The sequence below is a fragment of the Vanellus vanellus genome (assembly GCF_965231255.1).
Source record: "Vanellus vanellus genome assembly, chromosome: 26".
NCBI lineage: Eukaryota > Metazoa > Chordata > Aves > Charadriiformes > Charadriidae > Vanellus > Vanellus vanellus.
Genome location: NC_138931.1, coordinates 5711329 through 5730803, shown reverse-complemented (window position 1 = coordinate 5730803; position 19475 = coordinate 5711329). Strand labels below are relative to the sequence as shown.

General features: G+C 43.5%; 1 protein-coding gene across 2 annotated transcripts; it reads left to right on the top strand.

Annotated features, from left to right (window-relative positions):
• Positions 1-4531: 4531 nt before the first annotated feature.
• Positions 4532-19265, top strand: NFU1 (NFU1 iron-sulfur cluster scaffold). Of its 2 annotated transcripts, XM_082495892.1 has the most exons (9): positions 4532-4593; positions 6770-6876; positions 9717-9852; positions 12398-12464; positions 13287-13401; positions 14563-14626; positions 16909-17083; positions 17555-17643; positions 18423-19265. In XM_082495892.1, the coding sequence occupies exons 1-8, from the start codon at positions 4547-4549 to the stop codon at positions 17600-17602; spliced, it is 759 nt and encodes a 252-aa protein (XP_082352018.1). In that variant the 5' UTR covers positions 4532-4546; the 3' UTR covers positions 17603-17643; positions 18423-19265. The 2 variants fall into 2 exon arrangements, with proteins under 2 accessions (XP_082352018.1, XP_082352017.1); XM_082495891.1 differs by lacking the exon at positions 18423-19265 and having other exon boundaries at positions 17555-18061.
• Positions 19266-19475: the final 210 nt, after the last annotated feature.

Sequence of the window (19475 nt, the reverse complement as noted above, 5' to 3'; positions counted from 1 at the left end):
GGTTTTGTTTTAAATCTGTATTCCCCCCCCCCCCCCAAGTCGGTTGTTGCTGGATTGGCTCGGTGAGAGATGCCGAGAATGACTGCGGTAGCAAACTGTGAATTCGAGGGATACCGTGGAGGCTGAGCGCGAGGGCCCGGGTTTGTCTGGAGGCGCAGCCTGTGCGCTGGCCGTGCGTGCAGCCCGGAGGCTGGGGTTGGCCTCGAGCTGTTCACCTCACTCGGGATGCTGCTGGAAGGGAGGTCAGGCCTTGGTGGCACAGGGATGAACCTGTGGAACGGGGAGATGCTTTGCTGGAGCAAGCAGGTACCGCGTATAAACAAGATGGGGTTCAAGGTATTACCTCTGCTAACTGGATTCAGGTTCTCCTTCCTTTCCTTCATTTTTACTTGAAAAATTGGGGTTTTTTTGGATAATTCTGTGAAACTTCTTTCAATGCCACGTCCAGGTCTCCCTTAGCTGATGCTGGAGAAGCATTAGCCGGTTCTCCCTTCACGCTCGGAGCGGAGCCCGTTGCCTCTTGCGTGCGCGTTCGTGTGGGCGAGGTGGAGATGAGCCGTGTGGCGTCCAGACCTTGCTGTCCTGCACTGCCAGCCAAGGGAGGAAGGGAAGATGCAGCGAGTTGTGTGGGCTCGTTTACAGCCCTCATTCAGGTCAGGTCAGGCTGAATTTCCAGCGAGCATTTTGGCAGCTTTTATGTTCTTCAAGCACTTTACACGAAGAGCAAGCTAACCGTGCCCCAGAAGCTAATGATCCTGCCAGCATACATCCAATGCTTAAATGGTTTTAAATCTCTTTTTGGGGGTGGAGGCGGCTTGTTTGTATCTCTGCATGTAACCGATAAAGTAACGGGACTTTTGGTTATGGTCAGAAAACTGAATTTCAATGCCTGTTAGTCTGATATCCTTCTCATTTCCAGCCTGTGTTCCTCCTAATCCTGCGCTGCCGGTACTGCAGCTTCAGCGTGATGAATTCTAAGTGGAAATTTCATTTCCATAGTCTCTGAAGCTTACTGTTTTTAATGACTGTGGAAGAATAATGCTAATTGTTTTCTTTGCCACACAACCGGTGATCTTAATGAAATAAGGCCGGTGTGGCCTCAATGCAGCATTTTTGTTTTCTGAACAGAACCACTGGTTTCATCTTTTTTTAAAGCTGTAGTAAATTCTCTGAACTGCCCTGGGTCCTCACGCACGACCAGCGGGCCGCAGCCGTCGCTGCGGTCCTGCGACAATCTTAGATTCATGCTGGGAAAGGGACTGGTTCTTCCCCATTGCCAACTTCAGCATGAATGCACTTAAAAGTCTCTCTTCAAAGTGATTAATCAGAGTTTCTGCATGCAAGAAAAAGAAAAACAAACAAACAAACAAACCGGAAAAAGCAGTTGGCTTGGCTCTCCGTGCCTCACTGCCGTGACGTTTGTACAGCGCACGTAACGGGACCAGCCACCGTGGTGTTTAACCTGCACTTTCCGCAGCCTGCTGCAGTATTTTTGGGACTTTCCGGTATCTCCTCTCCCTTCAGCTAGCCCAGCACTAGTCATACGTGGTGTTAAGTTTACAATCTTAGTCTCTTGAAGCCAACGCACACTCAGTCTGTAATGCACACTATGCATGGAGCACGTAGGTGATATTAAGCTCGTAACAGCAAACCCCTGCAAGCAATCATGACACACAGCCCCTGAAGCGTGTCTTCAGTGGGACTTAATCAAGACTGAGCAAGATCTCTTTAATCACTGAACTCTCAATCACTCCAAAGTGGTAATCGGTTACCTTAACTCAGCTTCCACCAAAGACTTTTGTGTTGGGGAGTTGAATTTTTGTGCTTTTTTTTTTTCTCGTGGTGTTAAATCAAGGCCTTTCAGTACACCAAAAGACTCCAAAGCATTTTTACAGTAGTATCTTGACAGTAAAATCTTGTTCCAGTTCTGAAACACATTCCTGAAACCTGATCAGCTGTGTTCGTGTTTCTAAAAATAAGCCACGGCCTGTAGTTTCCATTGTAGGTAGGGTAAATACTGTCACACACCCCTAGAAATACTCCCCTGTGAAGTTAGAGGGATAGTGGCGATCCGCTGTTCCCTGATCCCTCCTCTCCAAAGGGAGAAGTAATTGCTCACAGGGGTGGGGAGGGCAAGGTGCTTGTTCAGGGCCGGGAGCTCCCATGTAGGATGCGGCTGGGAGAGCATCGCTGCCCGCCCAGCCCGGCAGGGAAAGAAACTCCCTTGCTTCTGTGTGGAGCGGGAAGCCGGAGCTGGAGGTGTCCCTGGTCTCCGCTAACTGTGACAAACAATCTGTGACTCGTGTCCGAAGAGCAGTGTTTTTGTTTGCACCGCGCTGTTATCAAGGTAATTTGTAGCGGTCTTGGAAGTACCTCTGACTTGCAGATCTGATGGAGTCAAGTTTTGCACTCCGGGTGTGATCATCTGTGTTTCTGGTAATTGTTATGAAGAAACATTTGAGTTGTAAACTTATGTACATTTTATTAAAACTGTATCTGATTACAATACATCTGCTCCACTGTGCATTCCTTCTCCCCTCCTCACGCAAAATACTTTTGCTGGGTACAGGGAATCTGGTTTTTCCTGAGTTCTTCCTACCAAGGTACTGAACTGGCTCTGTCCCTACTGTTTTATCTGGCAGTTGTAAAGTCAAACAGATCTTATTGCTTTAAGCAGAGGCTTTAAGCAGTGGATATTCCAGTTTACTGGAGAGGAACCTTCATGCCTAGGGCAGTGCTACAAGGCAGCGCGGAGCTATTGAGCCCCCCCCCCCCCCAAACCCAGGAGCTGCTGCTGCCAGAGAGGAGGTGCAGAACGAACACATCCCCAGAGAGGATCCACTGTATGTGGACAAAACCAGTCCGTGACCGCCCACTGCTGTGCTGAGCTGTGCATGTGTTGGGGGGGGGGGGGGGAGGACACGACACACAGGGGTGTCCAAGAATAGGTTTTGGCAAAGCCCGGGGAAAACGTGCTTTCTGTGAGCGCAGCTGCTTGCCAAGGTACAGTGAATCCAGCGAGGAAGGAATGAAAGTTTGCTTACAGAACTTGGTTGGATTTTTAGGTTGTGTGAGTTAACTATAGAGAATAATTGCTTGGGCAATCCTAAACAAATCCAGGCTGGGCGGGGAATGGCTGGAGAGCAGCCCTGAGGAGAAGGCCCTGGGGGTGCTGATGGATGAGAAGCTCAACACGAGCCGGCAATGTGCGATCGCGGCCCAGAAAGCCCCCCACACCCCGGGCTGCATCCCCCGCAGCGTGGCCAGCAGGGCCGGGGGGGGATTGTGCCCCTCTGCTGCGCTCTGCTCTGGGGAGACCCCCCCGCAGTGCTGCCTCCAGCTCGGGGGGTCCCCACAGCAGAAGGCCCCGGAGCTGTTGGAGCGGGGCCAGAGGGGGCCCTGGAGCTGCTGGGAGGGCTGGAGCCCCTCTGCTGGGAGGACAGGCTGGGAGAGGTGGGGGGGTTCAGCCTGGAGAGGAGAAGGCTCCGGGGAGACCTCAGAGCCCCTTCCAGTCCCCAAAGAGGCTCCAGGAGAGCTGGGGAGGGACTCTGGATCAGGGAGGGGAGCCATGGGATGAGGGGGAACGGTTTGACACCGAAAGAGGGGAGATTGAGATGACATATTTGGAAGAAATTGTTGGCTGTGCGGAGGGTGAGCCCCCGGCGCAGGGTGCCCCGAGAAGCAGTGGCTGCCCCATCCCTGGAGGTGTTCAAGGCCAGGTTGGACGGGGCTTGGAGCAACCTGGGCTGGGGGGAGGTGTCCCTGCCCAGGGCAGGGGGTGGTACTGGGTGGTCTTCAAGGTCCCTTCCAACCCAAACCAGTCTGTGATTCTGTGAATAAGCAGCTATGATCAGCCTAATCTAAGTGACTTTCTGGTCCAAAATCAGCAAGACTACAGTCTCAGGAGGGAAAAGGCAGCCATGGCCCAGACACGAAACGCAACTCTTTGTCTTGCTGAAATTGCAAACGTGTCTCCTTCCTCCCCCGGGAGACTCTTCCTCCTCTCGTTCCTTGTGCAACAGCCCTGGGCGTCAGGATCAAGAACTTCCACCTCAAACATACTGGATCAAATCCCATTACCTCCATTTTTTTCTGCAGCCCCCATCTCTGGAAGATTACTGGCCTAAATTTGCAGTTTCTTGATGGCTTGTGAAACTTGGAGGGGGTAGAAGAAGAGAGTTAGAAGAGGCTTAATTGAAAAGTAAAATTACTGAGGAGAAAATTGGTTCTGTTTTACCCTGAACCAGGAAAACTTGTGCTCTGAGGGGGCTGTTTCCAAGCCCTGCCTGAGGTAACCCCACGCTGCTCCTTCCGGAGGCTGATAAAACGATGCCAGCAGCGGGGGCACGGACAGTGGGGCCTCACGGCCCTGGGATGTGCTGCAACGGTAAGAAGAAAGTAGCTATTTTTTTTTTTTAAAAAGTCCCTATTTAAAAACATACAGGGGGGTGTGAGGTGTTCCCGCCCGCCGCCGCCGGCAGGGGCCGCCGCCGCGCCTCAGGCGGGGCGGGAGTGGGGCGGGGCGGTGGCCCTGAGGAGCGCCAAGATGGCGGCCGCGCGGTGGTTCGGGGCGGCAGCGGGGCTGGGCGGCCGGTAGGTGACCGCCGGGCTTCCTCGGCTCCTCGCTGCCCCCCCCCAGCCCCGAGGAGGGAGCCCGGCTTGTTCCCGGAGGGATCCCCTCTTGCCCTTTCACCGTGGGGGTGTGGGGGGCTGGTTGGGGGCGGCCGTGTCGCAGCGAGTGGCGGCGCCGCGCCGGACTCTTCCCCTTTCCTTCCCCTGTGCGGCAGGGCGGATGAGGGTGGAGTTATTTCTTCCTTCTTCTCGTCACAGGCGGGCTGTTTTCTTTCCCTCACCCCATTACAACGGCGAGGCGTTAATTCCCCCCCGACATACAGGTGCTGAGGGCCTTTCCCTGAGGGACTGTTCACCCCCCTGCGCACATAGGTGTGAGTAATGAGGGAGAATTCCCTACACGGGCTCAGCGCCGGGCAACGAGGCCTAATGACCCCCACGTGTGCTCAGGATGCTGCAGTGAGGGGTAATTTCCCCCCTATACACACTCAGGATCTTGTAGTGAGGGGTAATTTCCCCCCCATACGCACTCAGGATCCTGCAGTGAAGGGTAATTTCCCACACACACGCTCAGGATCATGCAGTGAGGGGTAGTAATTCCCCCCCCCCCCCGGCACAGGATCGTGCAACGAAGGACAGTCGATTCCCCCACACGTGTATGCTTTGGACCAAGCAATAAGGACAAATTCCCCCCCCCTCCCCCCAGTTGTTAAAAACTATGCCATAAGGGGAAATTCAAAGGGCTGTATGGTGGACTATAAAATGGACTGTGATCTTTATTCCTCAAAGCTAAGGGGAGAAAGAACTTTTCTCTTGGGGGACCTTCCTCACACATCCCATTGCGGGTGCTGTACCTGCTATCAAGACCACAAAAATAAGCAAATAACATGGTTTAGACCTTTTCTTGTGTTCACGTCTCCCTCACTTGCAGCAGGGAGCGTCCATTTCATTTTCTCCTGCTCCCCTGTTTGAGGAATCTGGGCCTCGGTGTGCGCTTCTGATTCACAACCCCCTGAGAGAATCAGCCTCCTCTCTTAGTAAAAGCCCCTGCAGATGTAATTTATTTAAGTTTACCTGCTTTCCCCCCTCTAATAAGGAGATAAACCAGATAGTAATTAGTCCTCTGTAATATTTATCCATGTTGTCTGTGATAACAAGGTGGGTTTTGGTTGTGTTTTCTGATTTTCACTTTGAAATACCTGGATGCTGTTGGCTGTGTATACAGTTACAGAAACCGTATGTTGAAGCAAGTATTTACACTTTTGAAAGTCAGGCCTGTTACTCCAGCACTTTGCCCTGGTTTTTCTATTAAATGTTTTTTTTTCTTGTTTCCCCTCTGCTCTCCCCCCTCTTAACTTCATCTGAGCAGATGACACCACTCCTATTTTGACTGTTAGTGTGAGACACGTGGCCGGTATGGAGCAGAGCCTCTTTTTAACTGATCTGGTTTAATTTTGGAACTGTATTTGTACAGGAATATACTGAATTTCTTTATTCCCCAAAGGGAAGAAATACATAGAGGTGGACAGGGCTGAGGGATGGCTTGGGACGTGTAGCTAATAGAGTTTTTATCTTTTATCCAAATGTTGTCCTGGTGTTTTGGGTTTTTTTACAAGAATTGTTGGGTGTAAGAGTAGCCATTGCATTACTTTTTTAGTCTGTCTTGTATCTTCTAAGAGTCATATAGGTGAGCCTTATGTTTGATCAGCTAAACCTACAGAGTAGAGGTGTAAATTCTGGCCTTGATTTAGCCTCAGGTGCTTGGGGTTGGATTCACCTCAGCTGTCTGTAATCTTGTGAAAATTAGGTATTTAGTTAGATTGCCAGGTGCTCGCTACTGTCTAAAGGAAGACAAAAGGCTCCCTCAGGGTGATTTATGCTCTTCTGTTGTAGGTAAGTAAGGGCATTTGCCTGTCTTTAGTGACTGTGAAGGAGTCTAGATTAATTTTTTAGGTGACAAAAATTGGAGAGTAATGTCTATTTTGTTATGAAATGAGAGAGAGGGAGCACTGAAAAGGGGAAAAAGTAAGGGTCATTTTGTGATCTAGCCTGCGAGCTTGCTATGTTACCTGAGAGGTTTAAGGCAGGTGAGTGTCTTGCTGAGTTCTGGGGTCTCTAGAAGAATGTGAAATGCTCTTTCTGTGGGGTACTGCAAACTTGTAATTTGGAAATTATTAGTAAAATTATTTTTCTCTAGGTTCTGTCGTATGATGGTAAAAGATCATAACTTGAGAACTCAACAGTCTTTCTACCAACTTGCGCCAAAGAAGCCATTTCTTCCATCTGGAGTATGGCACAATGCAGGTAAATACTAGTTACAAATGAATAGATGAGTGCACTGTGAATTTTTCTGTCTTGTGGTGATAATGAAAGCCTAGTATTCTTTCTGAAATCGGAGTGTGATAACATTTTCTAGGATGCTTTTAATGAAGTGCCAGGGCATTTGGACATTTGGAGCTTGGGGAGAAGATGTGGATGGCTCACTGTGTGCTTGATTATACATGTTTTTTCTGTGTCATTCAGCTGTCGAGACTTACAAGGGGCTTTGTTGGTGCAAAATATTATCTGGGCTTTCCTGCATTTCTTAATTTAATTTTTGTGTTAGTGTAAATATATCCTTTGTGAAAGATTTTGTGTTGCCTTCTGTCCTGCTTTAGCTGCTGAGCTCTGCCAGATAAAATTGCTGGCTGTCCAGATGGAACCTAGCAAGGATGAAAGCAAAGCCTTTCATTCTTAGAACTGCAATATTTTCTTTTTTTAATTTTCCCCCTCTTGAACACGCATCCACGTATGGTGCATCAATGACGTTCTCCATTAATATTATCTGCAACTTGGTATTACCCTGAAAAAGCAGTGTTTAAGATTGAGTTTGTTGTACCTACCATTTTTTTGGTAGGCTGTAATGCTCAGAAAAGGGAAAAAAAAACTGTGAAACTTGCACTGCAGAAAAACATTGTGCTTTTGCACCTGCCTGAGGGATTTAGTAACTGCTCCCCAATGCTGTAGCAGAAAGGGTAAAAAAAACCCACCATCTGCAGGTGCTGTTGCATGGAATTAGACACAAATAGAAATCTTATTTAAATGAGTCTGCTCAGGCAGAAGTTTCTTTTTAATTTTGATTTTGGGAAGTCCAATCTTATCTGGTCCAGCACCATTTTTTCTATTTTGGTTCTAATCAACAGGCAGATGAGTCGACTTGGTATTTTATCTGCTTCTGAAAGTGCCCTACTAAAGTCGGCCTCTATTTGGTATCTTCTTCTTACCTTGAGCAGATGGCAGAAGAGAATAATAAGCAGGTACACGGAGTGTTCTGTAGAGGCTTGAAAGAAACGATAGAGGTGTTTGATGTAAATACAGCCAGTTACCAACTACTGAATAATGAATTCCAAATGGGTTTTTCACAGCTGTGCAAAGAGCTCTCCAGGTTGATTAATGATTGAAAAACCTGGTCTTAGGAAGGCAGATCCTCAACTGCAGAAGACACTTGTAAAAATATGGTGGCTACCCATGTGGGCAACTCTGCTGAGAGCTGATAGAGCCATTTGTGTTTTAGGGTGTTGGAGATGCTGCATGAACAACGTACGCTAGCGGTTAGTGACCCGTTGCTTTCAAAAAGTAGGCAGAGTACACTCAATTTTCGCCATCCAAATCCCCTGTTGTTGGTTATTTGTTAACTACGCTGTTACATTGGATGTGATTTGGGATGCCAGCTGGGTCTGGAAGATGAGTAGTTCTTCCCTCCCCATGGGTAAAGCTGACTAGTCACTTGCTCTGTCAGGATTTTTTTTTTTTCATGTTAGAAAAGTACTTCTGTGCTAAGTCTTTTTTCCTTTAAAAAAAAAACCAACAAAACAAAAAGAAAATGGAGTCTGTGCATACTTTGCCATTGTGTATGTTTGAGTCAAATGGGTTGTTACCGTGACAGACACGGGCAGTAACAATTTGGCATTTATACATAGCGTGATTTGTCATCTAGTACTGGGGAGTCATGGGCAAAATGTCTGTTTATGAAAATGTCAGCTCTTTTTGCTGCTTTAAATCCTTCTATTGCATGTTTTTTGAAGTTATGTGAGCTTATTTCTCAAGTATAATTTATTTATAAATATTAGTTCCTAGAGATTTTTGGTTTTAAAGAACATTTTTTTCTTTCTTGAATGTTCGCGTATCGCTGTGTTGTTTGATGTGCAGGGAGAGTTAGAAAGAAGGAGAACTAGGAAGAGAATTAAAAGATGGGATACTGCCCCTAAGTGATGTTCAGCTTCAGTGGGACATCAGGCATATGCTGAGTGGGCATGTCTACAGGAAAATACACTATTAAATGTACAGTGTTAAATGTAGAGCATTAAATTTTAGTCAAGATCAGGCTATTTTACACTCTTCTAGTGAAAGAAAGACCCATGCTGCAGAAGGAAGTTCAGTAAAAATTTCTTTTAAACATCTTTAGCAGTGAACTGTAAATAATTCTATTATGAATTGTTTGGTCAGTTCAACTTCTGGAGGGTAAGTGATAGCTTACAGTAATTTTTCACTCTGTAGAAAATAGTATACACAGGGTGTGGTTCACTGTAACTGTTGTTAAGCTTGTTTTTCTTTTTTTATAATGCTGAAAAATGAAATAAAACCCAAACCCCATAAATTGTGTGGATCTTCAGGGGTTAGTAAAACTGATTATGCTTTGGACAGGGAGTGACAACGCTGAAAGAGGGAGTTCCCAGCATTTGAGGATCATAAAATTAAAAAAACCGAACTTAAACACAACAGAGGAACGAAGGTTGTGTCTCTTGGCCTTCAGTAGAAAGGGGGGGTGGTACTGGCTGCACGCAGTTCCACGCTGTTGCAGTAGGATGCTTTTTGGTAAATAAAAGTTAGCAAGAGATGCAAAGACAAGATTCCATTTATCGTCTTGCTTCCTGTGAGATAACATGCCTGTGTTTATCAGTCTCCGTGTCAGTCCAGAGGCTTTCGTGGCCCCCGTTGCATTGTGTTTTTACAGTATCGCTGCTGCCCAGGTTGCTGTTTGCTGTAGCGTGGTGATCACCCGGGTCTTGCCTTGCTAAATAATCGGGATCTTTTACTTTCATTTAAGCTATTTAGGTCTAATTACATTATTTATCATCTTTTTTTTTTTTTTTCTTAATTTCCAGTAAGATGTATGTTTATTCAAACTCAGGACACACCAAATCCAAATAGTTTGAAGTTTATTCCAGGGAAGGAAGTGCTGGAGTCGAGGACTATGGAGTTTTCCACACCAGCTGCAGCATTTTGCTCACCTTTAGCAAGGTATTACTGAACACATCATATTTTGTTTGGGGGACAAGTATGGGCTGTGTGTCTACAACTGGTGTTTTTAAGCACAGCTTCTGATCGTTCTGCTCCTCCTTATACTCGGGAGCAGCTTACTTGGATTGAAGTTTTTAATGCCGCTTTATGTGTGCGTAAAATTAAAGCTGGGAAGATTGTAGTTACTGAAGTAGTCTTTCTGCATGTCTGTACTCCCCGCGGCTATATCATAGCAGAACGCGTCGTGGTCTACTTTATGCAATGGGCTTGAGTGGTGTTATAAATCAGTATTCTTGAACAGTTGCTGCATCACGGGTGAGATCTCTGGCCCTAATTGTGCAAAAGCATTCCCGTCAAGTAGTTACTTGGAAATCACGCGACTCTTCAGAACTGGGAAATAGCTGGCATAAGGAAGTAGGTACTCCCCAAATACTACGAGTTAAATGTAGTAGTTTGCTTGCTTTGGCAAATGTTGGTGCTCACCTGAACTTCAAAGCCAATGGATTTTTCCTTCATAAAAGTTTTACGACATTTTGGTCAAAGGCAGGCCAGTTTTGGCCCGCTCTTTCGGGCTGAATCTGTAACAGGTCTTGAGAGTTTCAGCTTTCAATACCAAAATGCATAATCTGCAGTAAGAATCGCTGAGCGTATTTGTATCAATTCGTATCATCTTGGTATAGAAGGGGTTTGGAGCGCCATCACAAGCCCCTCTGGGAATACTTGGAAGCATCCATTTTCTCGTGTTTGTCATTCTTTTCAGACGCTAACGTGAAAGCAAACTTTACGTGTTTCATGGGTGGAAGGGCTTCAATTTGAGGGTGAGATCCTGAAATGCTGCAATAGGCTGCCTCTGGAGATCCTAGTTTAAGTCATCTTTGTTTATATTGAAAGAATTACGTGCAAAAGTAGAAGCTGTTTCATGTGACAGTCTCTCCAGGAACCGCAAGGTTATCAAACACGAGCGCTGACGTTTCCAAAGGTCTCTTGCGGAGTTGTTTGACAGCAAACAGGATCTTTAGAAGCAAAGTGACTTAAAGTAATAAATACAATGTGAAACGTTTTTGAAGACATCAAAACATGTTAGCGGAATGCTGAAGCTGTAGGAGCTGATTATGCCAAAGCGTGCATCAGGTTGCAGAATGCAATTGGCTGTCAGAAAACGGCTTTTTGTTGTCCTATATCTGCAAATAGATGTTTTCATCAAAGAAGATGTGTGTGCTAGACTGTGTCCCGTGGCAAAGCAGCTTGATTATGTGTATTGTGCAGGTTAATGGAAAAAAATTGCCTACTATATATTGTTAAACCCCAGATGATGGGTTTTGTAAATGGAATACTCATTTATTTTAAGAGGGAGCGTTCATTTTCCAAAGAAGTAATAAAAGCTTTCTGAAGGGGAGGGAGAATTATGTAATTAATCTAGGATAGTTTGATGCACTCGCATAATTTCATTGTTTGAGTAACTTTAAAATCCTGTTGGTTTAGTGATATAAAAGCCCAATACACGTATATGTTTCACACGTGGAAATTCTTTCAAATGGGTATTGTGAAATCTCTTCTGTCAATTCTCATCACGCATTCCTTTGTAATAATATTTCCAATTCCTTCATTCATTGCATTTTGATGTTTTCCAGTCATTCAGGAGAAATTTTTTTTACCTTAATTACAAAAACACTCTTATAGCCTTATGCTGTACTTAATTCTGGATGCTTCCTACTTTATTGAATTTTTTTTTTTATATTTTTTTTTTAATCTTCAGGAGTAGAATCATTTATTCTGTTGATGAATTAGTTGAGTGTTATTTAACCATTTGCGGAAATTGGTCTTTACGTTCTCATTTTGCTTTTTATGCTTAAAATATTGTCCAAAATATGCTCTTCCCTGTCATCTAAGTTCTTGTGCTGCTTCGGATGTGTGCTGATTTACCACCTCACTGGGTGCTGTACGGGCCATCTTAAGCAATTTACTGAATCAGACTTTACTGAATCTTGAAATTTTACACGTGTCGTACAAATGACTAAAAAAATTGACGATTGCTCACAAAGTGAGTTGGTGTGTTAAAGCCTTGTGGGCTGCTTGGCACTAATCCTTTTATTTAATAGCAACGGGATTGAGGGCAGATATTACTGAGCACAATTACTTTAAATAACTTGCTTTAATCTAAGGAACATTCCTTGTATTTGCACTAGTCCTACCTGAAACAATAGGTACCTACTGGTTTTGATGCTGAACAAATACATTTTTATATACAGAATATAATTTTGCCTCCAAAGAAGAACTGGAGAGGGAGTAACTACTTCACACATCTTGTGGAAAAGTCCTGTGAGATGTGTTCAGTTTCACTACGTACTCTGCTTTGCAGCAGGATCTCCCAGCCCTTACTAAGCTGTAGGTGAAGTAACTCTGAGTTTCTCTTAATGGTTCTGGTTTTAGTGCTTATTTTTGTCTAGAAATGTATTCTAGAACTTTTTTTCTGTGACAAATTAAATAAACCCTTAGGAGTTTGCCTGAAATATGTGTACGTTTGTTTGTTTATTTTTCCTAACAGGCAGTTATTCAAAATTGAAGGGGTTAAAAGTGTTTTCTTTGGACCAGACTTCATCACAATCACTAAGGTAAGCAGAACGAGAGATTCAAATGTATTAAAAGATGAGCTGCGATTCAGCTATCTAACAGATGGCCGTAGAGAAGGTCCAGGCAGATCTTGGACACGCGTAGTGAGAGTACCAGAGGCAATGTTCACAAGCAGCACAAAGGGAGTTGCGATTTATTTTTTATCTTTTACATTAAAGACAACTTGTGGATAAGCACTGGAATAGGTTGCGCAGAGAAGCTGTATGTTCTTCGATCGTGGAAATGGTCAGCTTGGAAGCTGGCTCTGCGTCCAAGAGGGAGCGGGAGTAGGTGACGTCCAGAGGAGACAGCTGTGTGAGCGGGATGGAGGGGATGGCAGGCAGCGTTGTGTTTGCCCAAGGTGTGGAGCTCATGTCAGCGGCGACAAGGTGTGGCGCAGTAACCGTGCGGTTATGCTGTTACTGTGCGAAGAGCACAGGGCAATTCTCTGAATGATAATTTGGCTCAGAATTAAATGGAACTGAACAAAGTTGAGTCTCTGAAGCAGTTGGGTAAAAATATGTGTCAAATAATGTATTTAGGAGGCTTAATTTTTCACCTCGTTTTAGCTAATATTTTAATAGCACTTGGCTTGTAAGCAAGGCAACCTTTCTGTTGACTGTTACAATTTGAGTCTTACTGAACTCTTTTGGCAAAGCTGGACTTGACAAAACTATGAAATCAAATCTGTGCATCAAACGTGAGAGCCCATTATGATATTTGGAACATAAGAAGAATCTTTGCATAATTACTAGCAGGCAGATTCTCTGTTTTTGTGTTGGGTTGTTTTGTGGTTTTTTTTTGTTCCCTTCTGATTCTCATAGGAGAGTGAAGACCTGGATTGGAACTTACTGAAACCAGATATTTATGCAACTATAATGGATTTCTTTGCCTCTGGCTTGCCTGTAGTTACTGACGAGGCACCTAGGACAGATACAGGTAAATCGAAGTCTTCTGGAAGAGGCCAGTATCTGCCTTTGGGTTTAGTTTTTGTGACATCCAGAAGAGCCTCTATTGTCTCTCGGAAAAGCGTGCAAGAGAATTTAAAGTGAAAACTGCTAGAATTAACACAGGAGAGCATGTGCAGAATGTGTGTGCTGTAGCAGAAGCAGTGCTGTGCTGTCCGAAGGAGTTGCTTACCCATGAATCTAACGCTTGGTTGTCGGCTGCGGCGGTGCGAGGAGTTTATCTCCACAGGAGCTACGCTGAGCTGTGTGTTTTGGCAGTGCGGACCGTGTTCTGTTATACTTTGTGTGTGTGATATTTTTGCAAGTACTGAGGCTGTCTTTAAAAGCTTTTGGGTGTTGCCGCAGACCCTTTTGTATGGGCACCTACAAAGGCTTTTATTTCTCTCCTTAAATCAAAAAAGAGCACCCAGGCTTAATGTCTGTGTCTTAATTATAGGTTTATGGTCTTAAACGAACAAGAAATAGTAAGAAGTCTTTTCCAAACTGTAATAGAAAGTAATGGAGACTAACTTACAATTTAACTCAAGGGCAGTATTTTGCCTTTTATTTTCTCATTTGCAACTTACCAACTTAAACAATTTCCCCAGTGTTTAAGGAAGATTATGACTATTGAATTCCTCTCTGTTCTGTTACGTCCAGATTTAATTTCAATATTAATACAGACTTTATTTTATTTGAAAAAGTTGTCTTCAAAAATGCTTCTGCGAGACTAACAGTAAGCTTAAAATTGAATCCAGACCTGCTAAATCCAGACACGTTCATAATTCTTTTCCTCCTGAATTTATCAGGTTGCTAAATCTTTCCTTCTGAGGACGCTACCCTAACCCGTGCACCCTTACTGAATGTTAGTTGTTGCTTCCCTGAAAAGGTGGCGCTCCTGTTGTCTGTTAAGGCCTTTGCCTGTTGAGAAGGACTCTGAACCAATACTGTTTTTTGTCGGCAAAAGCCTGGCATGTAAATAAGGATAATGCAGGAAAAGATGCTTACTCTGAATTAGGACTTCTGCCTTTTGGTTTCGGGCATCTCAGTAATGTTTATATGCAATTTCATTCTGCCATTATGGATATACAGTGTTAGTAATCATAGCAGAATTCTCTCCAAGTTCTGATTTGCACATTTTTCTTTCCTCAAGCTGCCTCAGAAGAAGATGATGAAGTCGTACTGATGATTAAAGAACTGCTGGATACAAGAATAAGGTAAACAAGAACATTACTGCTAGATGGAGCGAGTTAGTTTTGGGGTTTGGACTTATTTAGGGAACAGGGCATTTTCCTTTGGGCATACGTGATTTCATGGCTTGGTATCTCGTGTGGGGGTTTAAAGGGCAAAACTGGCCAGAGGCGAGAAGGCTGTTGCCTCAGACTGAAAACTTTCTGTCTAGTTTTCCTGTTCAAGCGAACTGTGTGTTGAACAGAGTCCTTATTGCTGAGTGATTTTAGAACCGTGTACAGTCTTACCCTCCATAGTGCATTTAAACAGGTCCGTTGGGTTTAACCTGGTTATTTTTAAATAGTGAAAACAACGCAACCTCTGCTTTTACAGTAACTCTTTTTTTACCTGTTGTATCATCTCTCTCTTAATTATACTTGTCTTTCCCTTCCAAGTATTCCAAAGTAGTTTATATTCATGCATTGTACTCTAAAGGAAAATGTCCTAGTGGGTTTCCCTTGCTGTCTGGGCTTCAATCGATTTTTGTCCTCAGATTCTGTTGCAATTTTATTGGTATGCTAACACAGCTTGAATTTAGAAACGGGTGGTAACTAATGAAGTCTCAAGAGTGGCTATGGATCATGTTGTTCACCTGAAGTATATTTTTATGCTCATTAATTGCTTTCCAAAGTGAACTGAAAGGAATAAGCAACTTGACATTTTAGATGCAGGGGGAAATGTCTGATGTGTTTCTGAAGCTGTGATATCTGATGGCGACATCTTCTCCAGCTCACACATTACAGGAAGCCGAAACATGTTTGTGGGTCAAAATTGCAGAATTCAGTTTATTTTTTTCAGAAGTTACGATGAACTTAGGCTTTTTAATTTCATTTTTTAGATGCCGCATTTTTAAAGTGATGTTTAAAAATACCGTTTTGGTTGTCTCGGAGCTGACACATGGTACTGGTTAATGTTCCTGAAAGGAAAGAGGGAGAAAAGCAGAAATGAGCTGGAACATTTTTTCATGCGCATATGTACCAAGTGTTGGAATGCGTAACCCAAGTATACTGTTGTATAAAGGCATGGCAGACAGTACTGTTCAGGAGGCGCTGCTCTTGCTGGGTATGTGCTCATTTAAGCTCCCTATGGTGGGTTAGTCCTTGATTTCCCAGTGGCCTTTTGTAACGGTCATAGAATTTCTGCCCAAATTTCTGGTTCTCCCCACCTTTTTCTTTCTCTCATTCCCTTCCCCCTGCACCCCTCGGTGGACCAAGAAGCAGTTGATGAGAATATTAGCAGTAGCGTATCTTACTTCATTTTATAGCAGGATGGTTTACAGAAGCTATATATAAACCAGTGATACGTACAGAGCTTTTATTGTTTAGTCAGTCAAAAATACGTGCAAAGAAGTTGTGAGAAGGTGCAGGATGGAGGGAACGTTGATCTGAAAGGTTCTGTAGTGTGTTTAAAAAAGTTCATTTCAACTAAGAAAAACGGAATTTTTAGTCATGTTCTTTGGCTTTGTGGAATGGAGGTGATTTGCCGTGGTGAGTTGTTAATAAATGGGTCAGATTCATAGATGATTCTCTTAGGAGTGTAGTTCTCAAAAGAGTTATTTTGGAAATCAGTATAAAGAGCTTCTGTTAGAGTAACTTGATGGGTTTAGCTTGGTCTGGAAAAATGTTGCTATGGGGATACAGTTACAATGCTGGGCATTTGGTGCTTGCAAAAGGAGACCAAGCTGCAGAAATGCTAATGGTACTGGGATGTGATCTTATCAGATGCTGGTTTCTTCACCCGTTAGCAAGATTAAGCTCCTATATAGTCAGAGCTTTTTTTCTGTCCTGTGTAAACTATGGTGGACTGCGCATTTATGGAAGCACTTAAGGACTTCTTATCACTGTCCCTAGTTGGGACCACATGCATCGTGTGGTAGGATACACACCTACTACATTTGGCACATACCGGGGGCACGCATCCTTACGGCTGGAGGGGGCCTCAAGGCAAACCAGTATTTCTCTGCAGGCTGAATCAAGCTCTGCTCGAAGGTGCTTAGCCTTGCCTAGAATTTAAATTATTTCTTCCTATGCTGCTGCATTCATTGCAAATACGTTTTGCTTAATGTGCTACGGAAAAACAGTAGCTGTCAGTGTGAGAGTCCAGCGAAGTATGTGTTGTTGAAAACTTGAACCAGGTGGTTGTAGAGAAAAAGGGCTTTAGTTACTATTTCCTGACAGTTCTTTGTGTGTATTAAATTGAGCTTTACTAAAGATTTCTGGAAGTGTATTTCAGCTATACTTGCTTTAAATTGAGTGTCGTGTTCCATCAGGCCGACAGTGCAAGAAGATGGCGGTGATGTTATTTATAAAGGCTTTGAGGATGGGATTGTGCAGCTGAAGTTGCAGGGTTCGTGTACCAGCTGTCCCAGTTCCATCATCACCCTGAAGAATGGGATACAGAACATGCTCCAGTTCTACATCCCTGAAGTAGAAGGCGTGGAACAGGTGGGTCGGTGAGAGATAATACCTGTTTTCCTATAAATGGAAAAGAAAGTCTTTGTCCCAGACCTGCACGCTCGGTGTTTGCCAGTGATTGTTAATTGTTACCTTTGTGCTTTGGTGACTTCATGTGATAATAAGGAACAAGCTTTTGTCCCCTAAAATGCAGTTTCTGTTGCTTTCTCATTAAAGATCTGATAGGCTGTAGTGATTGTTCTAGCGGCCTTTGTAATTACTCGACCAGCTCCTATTATTTCAGCCACATTTCCTCCTGGCATTTTTGATTGCAAGTTTTTCTTACTTTTTTCACGTGGCCGTTGTCATTCCACGGTGTAGAATAACTGCTGCTCTCCTTCCGTCCGGCAAGGATATAATAAATTATATTAATTTAGTAATAGAGTAATACATTCTCTATGTAATCCTACAGGACTGAGAGTTTAAACTGTTTACCTAAGCAACTTCTGGATTTGATTTCAGGTTGTTGACGACGATGATGACGTGGAGAAAGAAGCAAATTCTACTTGAACTAGCATCATCTATGGCCAAATACGTATTTACCTCTTGGTGTACGTAAACTATCTTTTATCTGAGGAACAACCAAATTTGCCTTTCTTTTCAGAAAAATAGTTGCACTTATATCTGTGAACATGTATCATCAGTTTAAGCAGTTTGTCCAGTAATTTATTAAATGCTCTGCATTCAAAAAAGAATCCTTCTGCTCTACTTTGTACTATGTCCTAAGAAAGAAATGGCGGGCCAAAAAAAAAAAAAAAGGCAGAAGTAAAGTTTTTTGACTATTTTTTGTCCAGTAGAAGTATTAAATGTCTGCTCCCCCAAACTCCCTTAAGGGGCTTGTAGGACTATTTGCCCTGGCTCTATCGTTGGGAAATTCAGGAATATTAATTTTATCAAGTCTTGTTAAAAAGCTTTTGACTTGTATCAGATTTTTGTGTGAAAAATAAACCATAACAGCTGTTCGTTTTAGAGGATGTAACATTGCCATCACTTGTGGAAAGTTACCTACTTGCTCACTACCACTGTGCAAACAATAGCAACAGAAACAAAAATGGGAGTTGTTTGTTATAAAAAACATATCTTTTAAAATAAACATTAGATGATGATCCTTATCAGCTTTAGAAAACAGGGAGGCTAATTAGCTTATTTGGAAGTAAAATTGTTCAGCCACCATTAGCGGTCTGCTTAAACTTGCAAAAGATGATTTCTTGACATAATACTCCACCATCAAGATGACTGCGCAGTGCTTAAGGGCACAAATTACATTTGTAGGATAGCAAAGAAAATTAATGTGTTTACCTATGCCGTATCCTGTTTGTTCCTTCTGCAGTGCCAAAGAGTGCAGCCTGTGTGTAACTTGGCTGCCCTGGCCGAGCGAGGGAAGACGTGGCAGAAGAGAACAAGTTCCACTTTTAGAGACTATGGGAAGAGAAATATTTATTGTCCTGAAATGGAAATACGTAAATCAGGCTTTGCAAGTATTTCTGTTTACTTGTGCGCGTAGGACTTAATTTCTTCCTGGTGCCTAGCTTTAGCAGATGGCTTTGCTAGCGGAAATACTCTTTCTTCTTTGTGCTGCCACAATCGAGCTGAGTTTGGGGTCGTTATTTGGCTTATGGTTAGAGTTGTATTCCCTGCGTGCAAGGATTTGACAACCTCCGGTATGTTCCCCTCTTTTGCTCCCTGCCAGTCTTATTCCACTGAGTCCCTAAACAGGATCAATTAAGTCAGTGGAGAATCTTTTCTATAGCATGCAGATCTGCAGGTGGTAGCCATAAACTTCATATTACGTGTTAGAAATTTGAAAATAAACATTTTAGCAAAATATTTCTTCAGCTTTCATGGAAAGTAATAACCTGCAGTTACTTAAACTCTACCCTCTCAGGATTTGGAAATTGGTTTGCAATTACCGTACTCTCTTTACCCTATTATGAAATAAGCAGTGCCTGAGCTTACAAGTGTATCGATGACAAAATTCCTCTTGAGGTAGGCTCAGACTATCCAAAAGAGAGCTTGTGCAAACGTTATCGCCATGTTCTTTGGCAGCAAACCATAGAATGGCGAGTAATGTTTCTGGTTTCTCAAAAGTAGAGCTTTTTAGGCCTAGTGTGCCAATTTAATGCACTATATAAGCCAAAACTTAAACAGCACAGTAGCTGTTTTGTGTGTTAAATAAAACGTATCTCTTAAAGATGTGATCTTTATTCTTCAATTAAGCAGTACTAATCTCTTCCAGGTACAGTAAGCATCCAGTTGTGCCGCTGTCTTTGTATTTCCAGTCTTGTTTTTAATGGGGTTTCAATTTATACAAATAGGACCAAATTAAGCCTGTGTGCACGAGGCTGAAGATGAGCATGTTGTGATTTTGAGACTGAAGAGATTC

Bases quoted from the DNA above. Each gene is read 5' to 3' on its own strand.
- NFU1 (XM_082495892.1), top strand. From the start codon at position 4,547: ATGGCGGCCGCGCGGTGGTTCGGGGCGGCAGCGGGGCTGGGCGGCCG. The intron at 13,402-14,562 runs GTAAATCGAAGT...TCTTTCCTCAAG, and splicing joins GGCACCTAGGACAGATACAG to CTGCCTCAGAAGAAGATGAT. The intron at 17,084-17,554 runs GTGGGTCGGTGA...ATTTGATTTCAG, and splicing joins AAGTAGAAGGCGTGGAACAG to GTTGTTGACGACGATGATGA.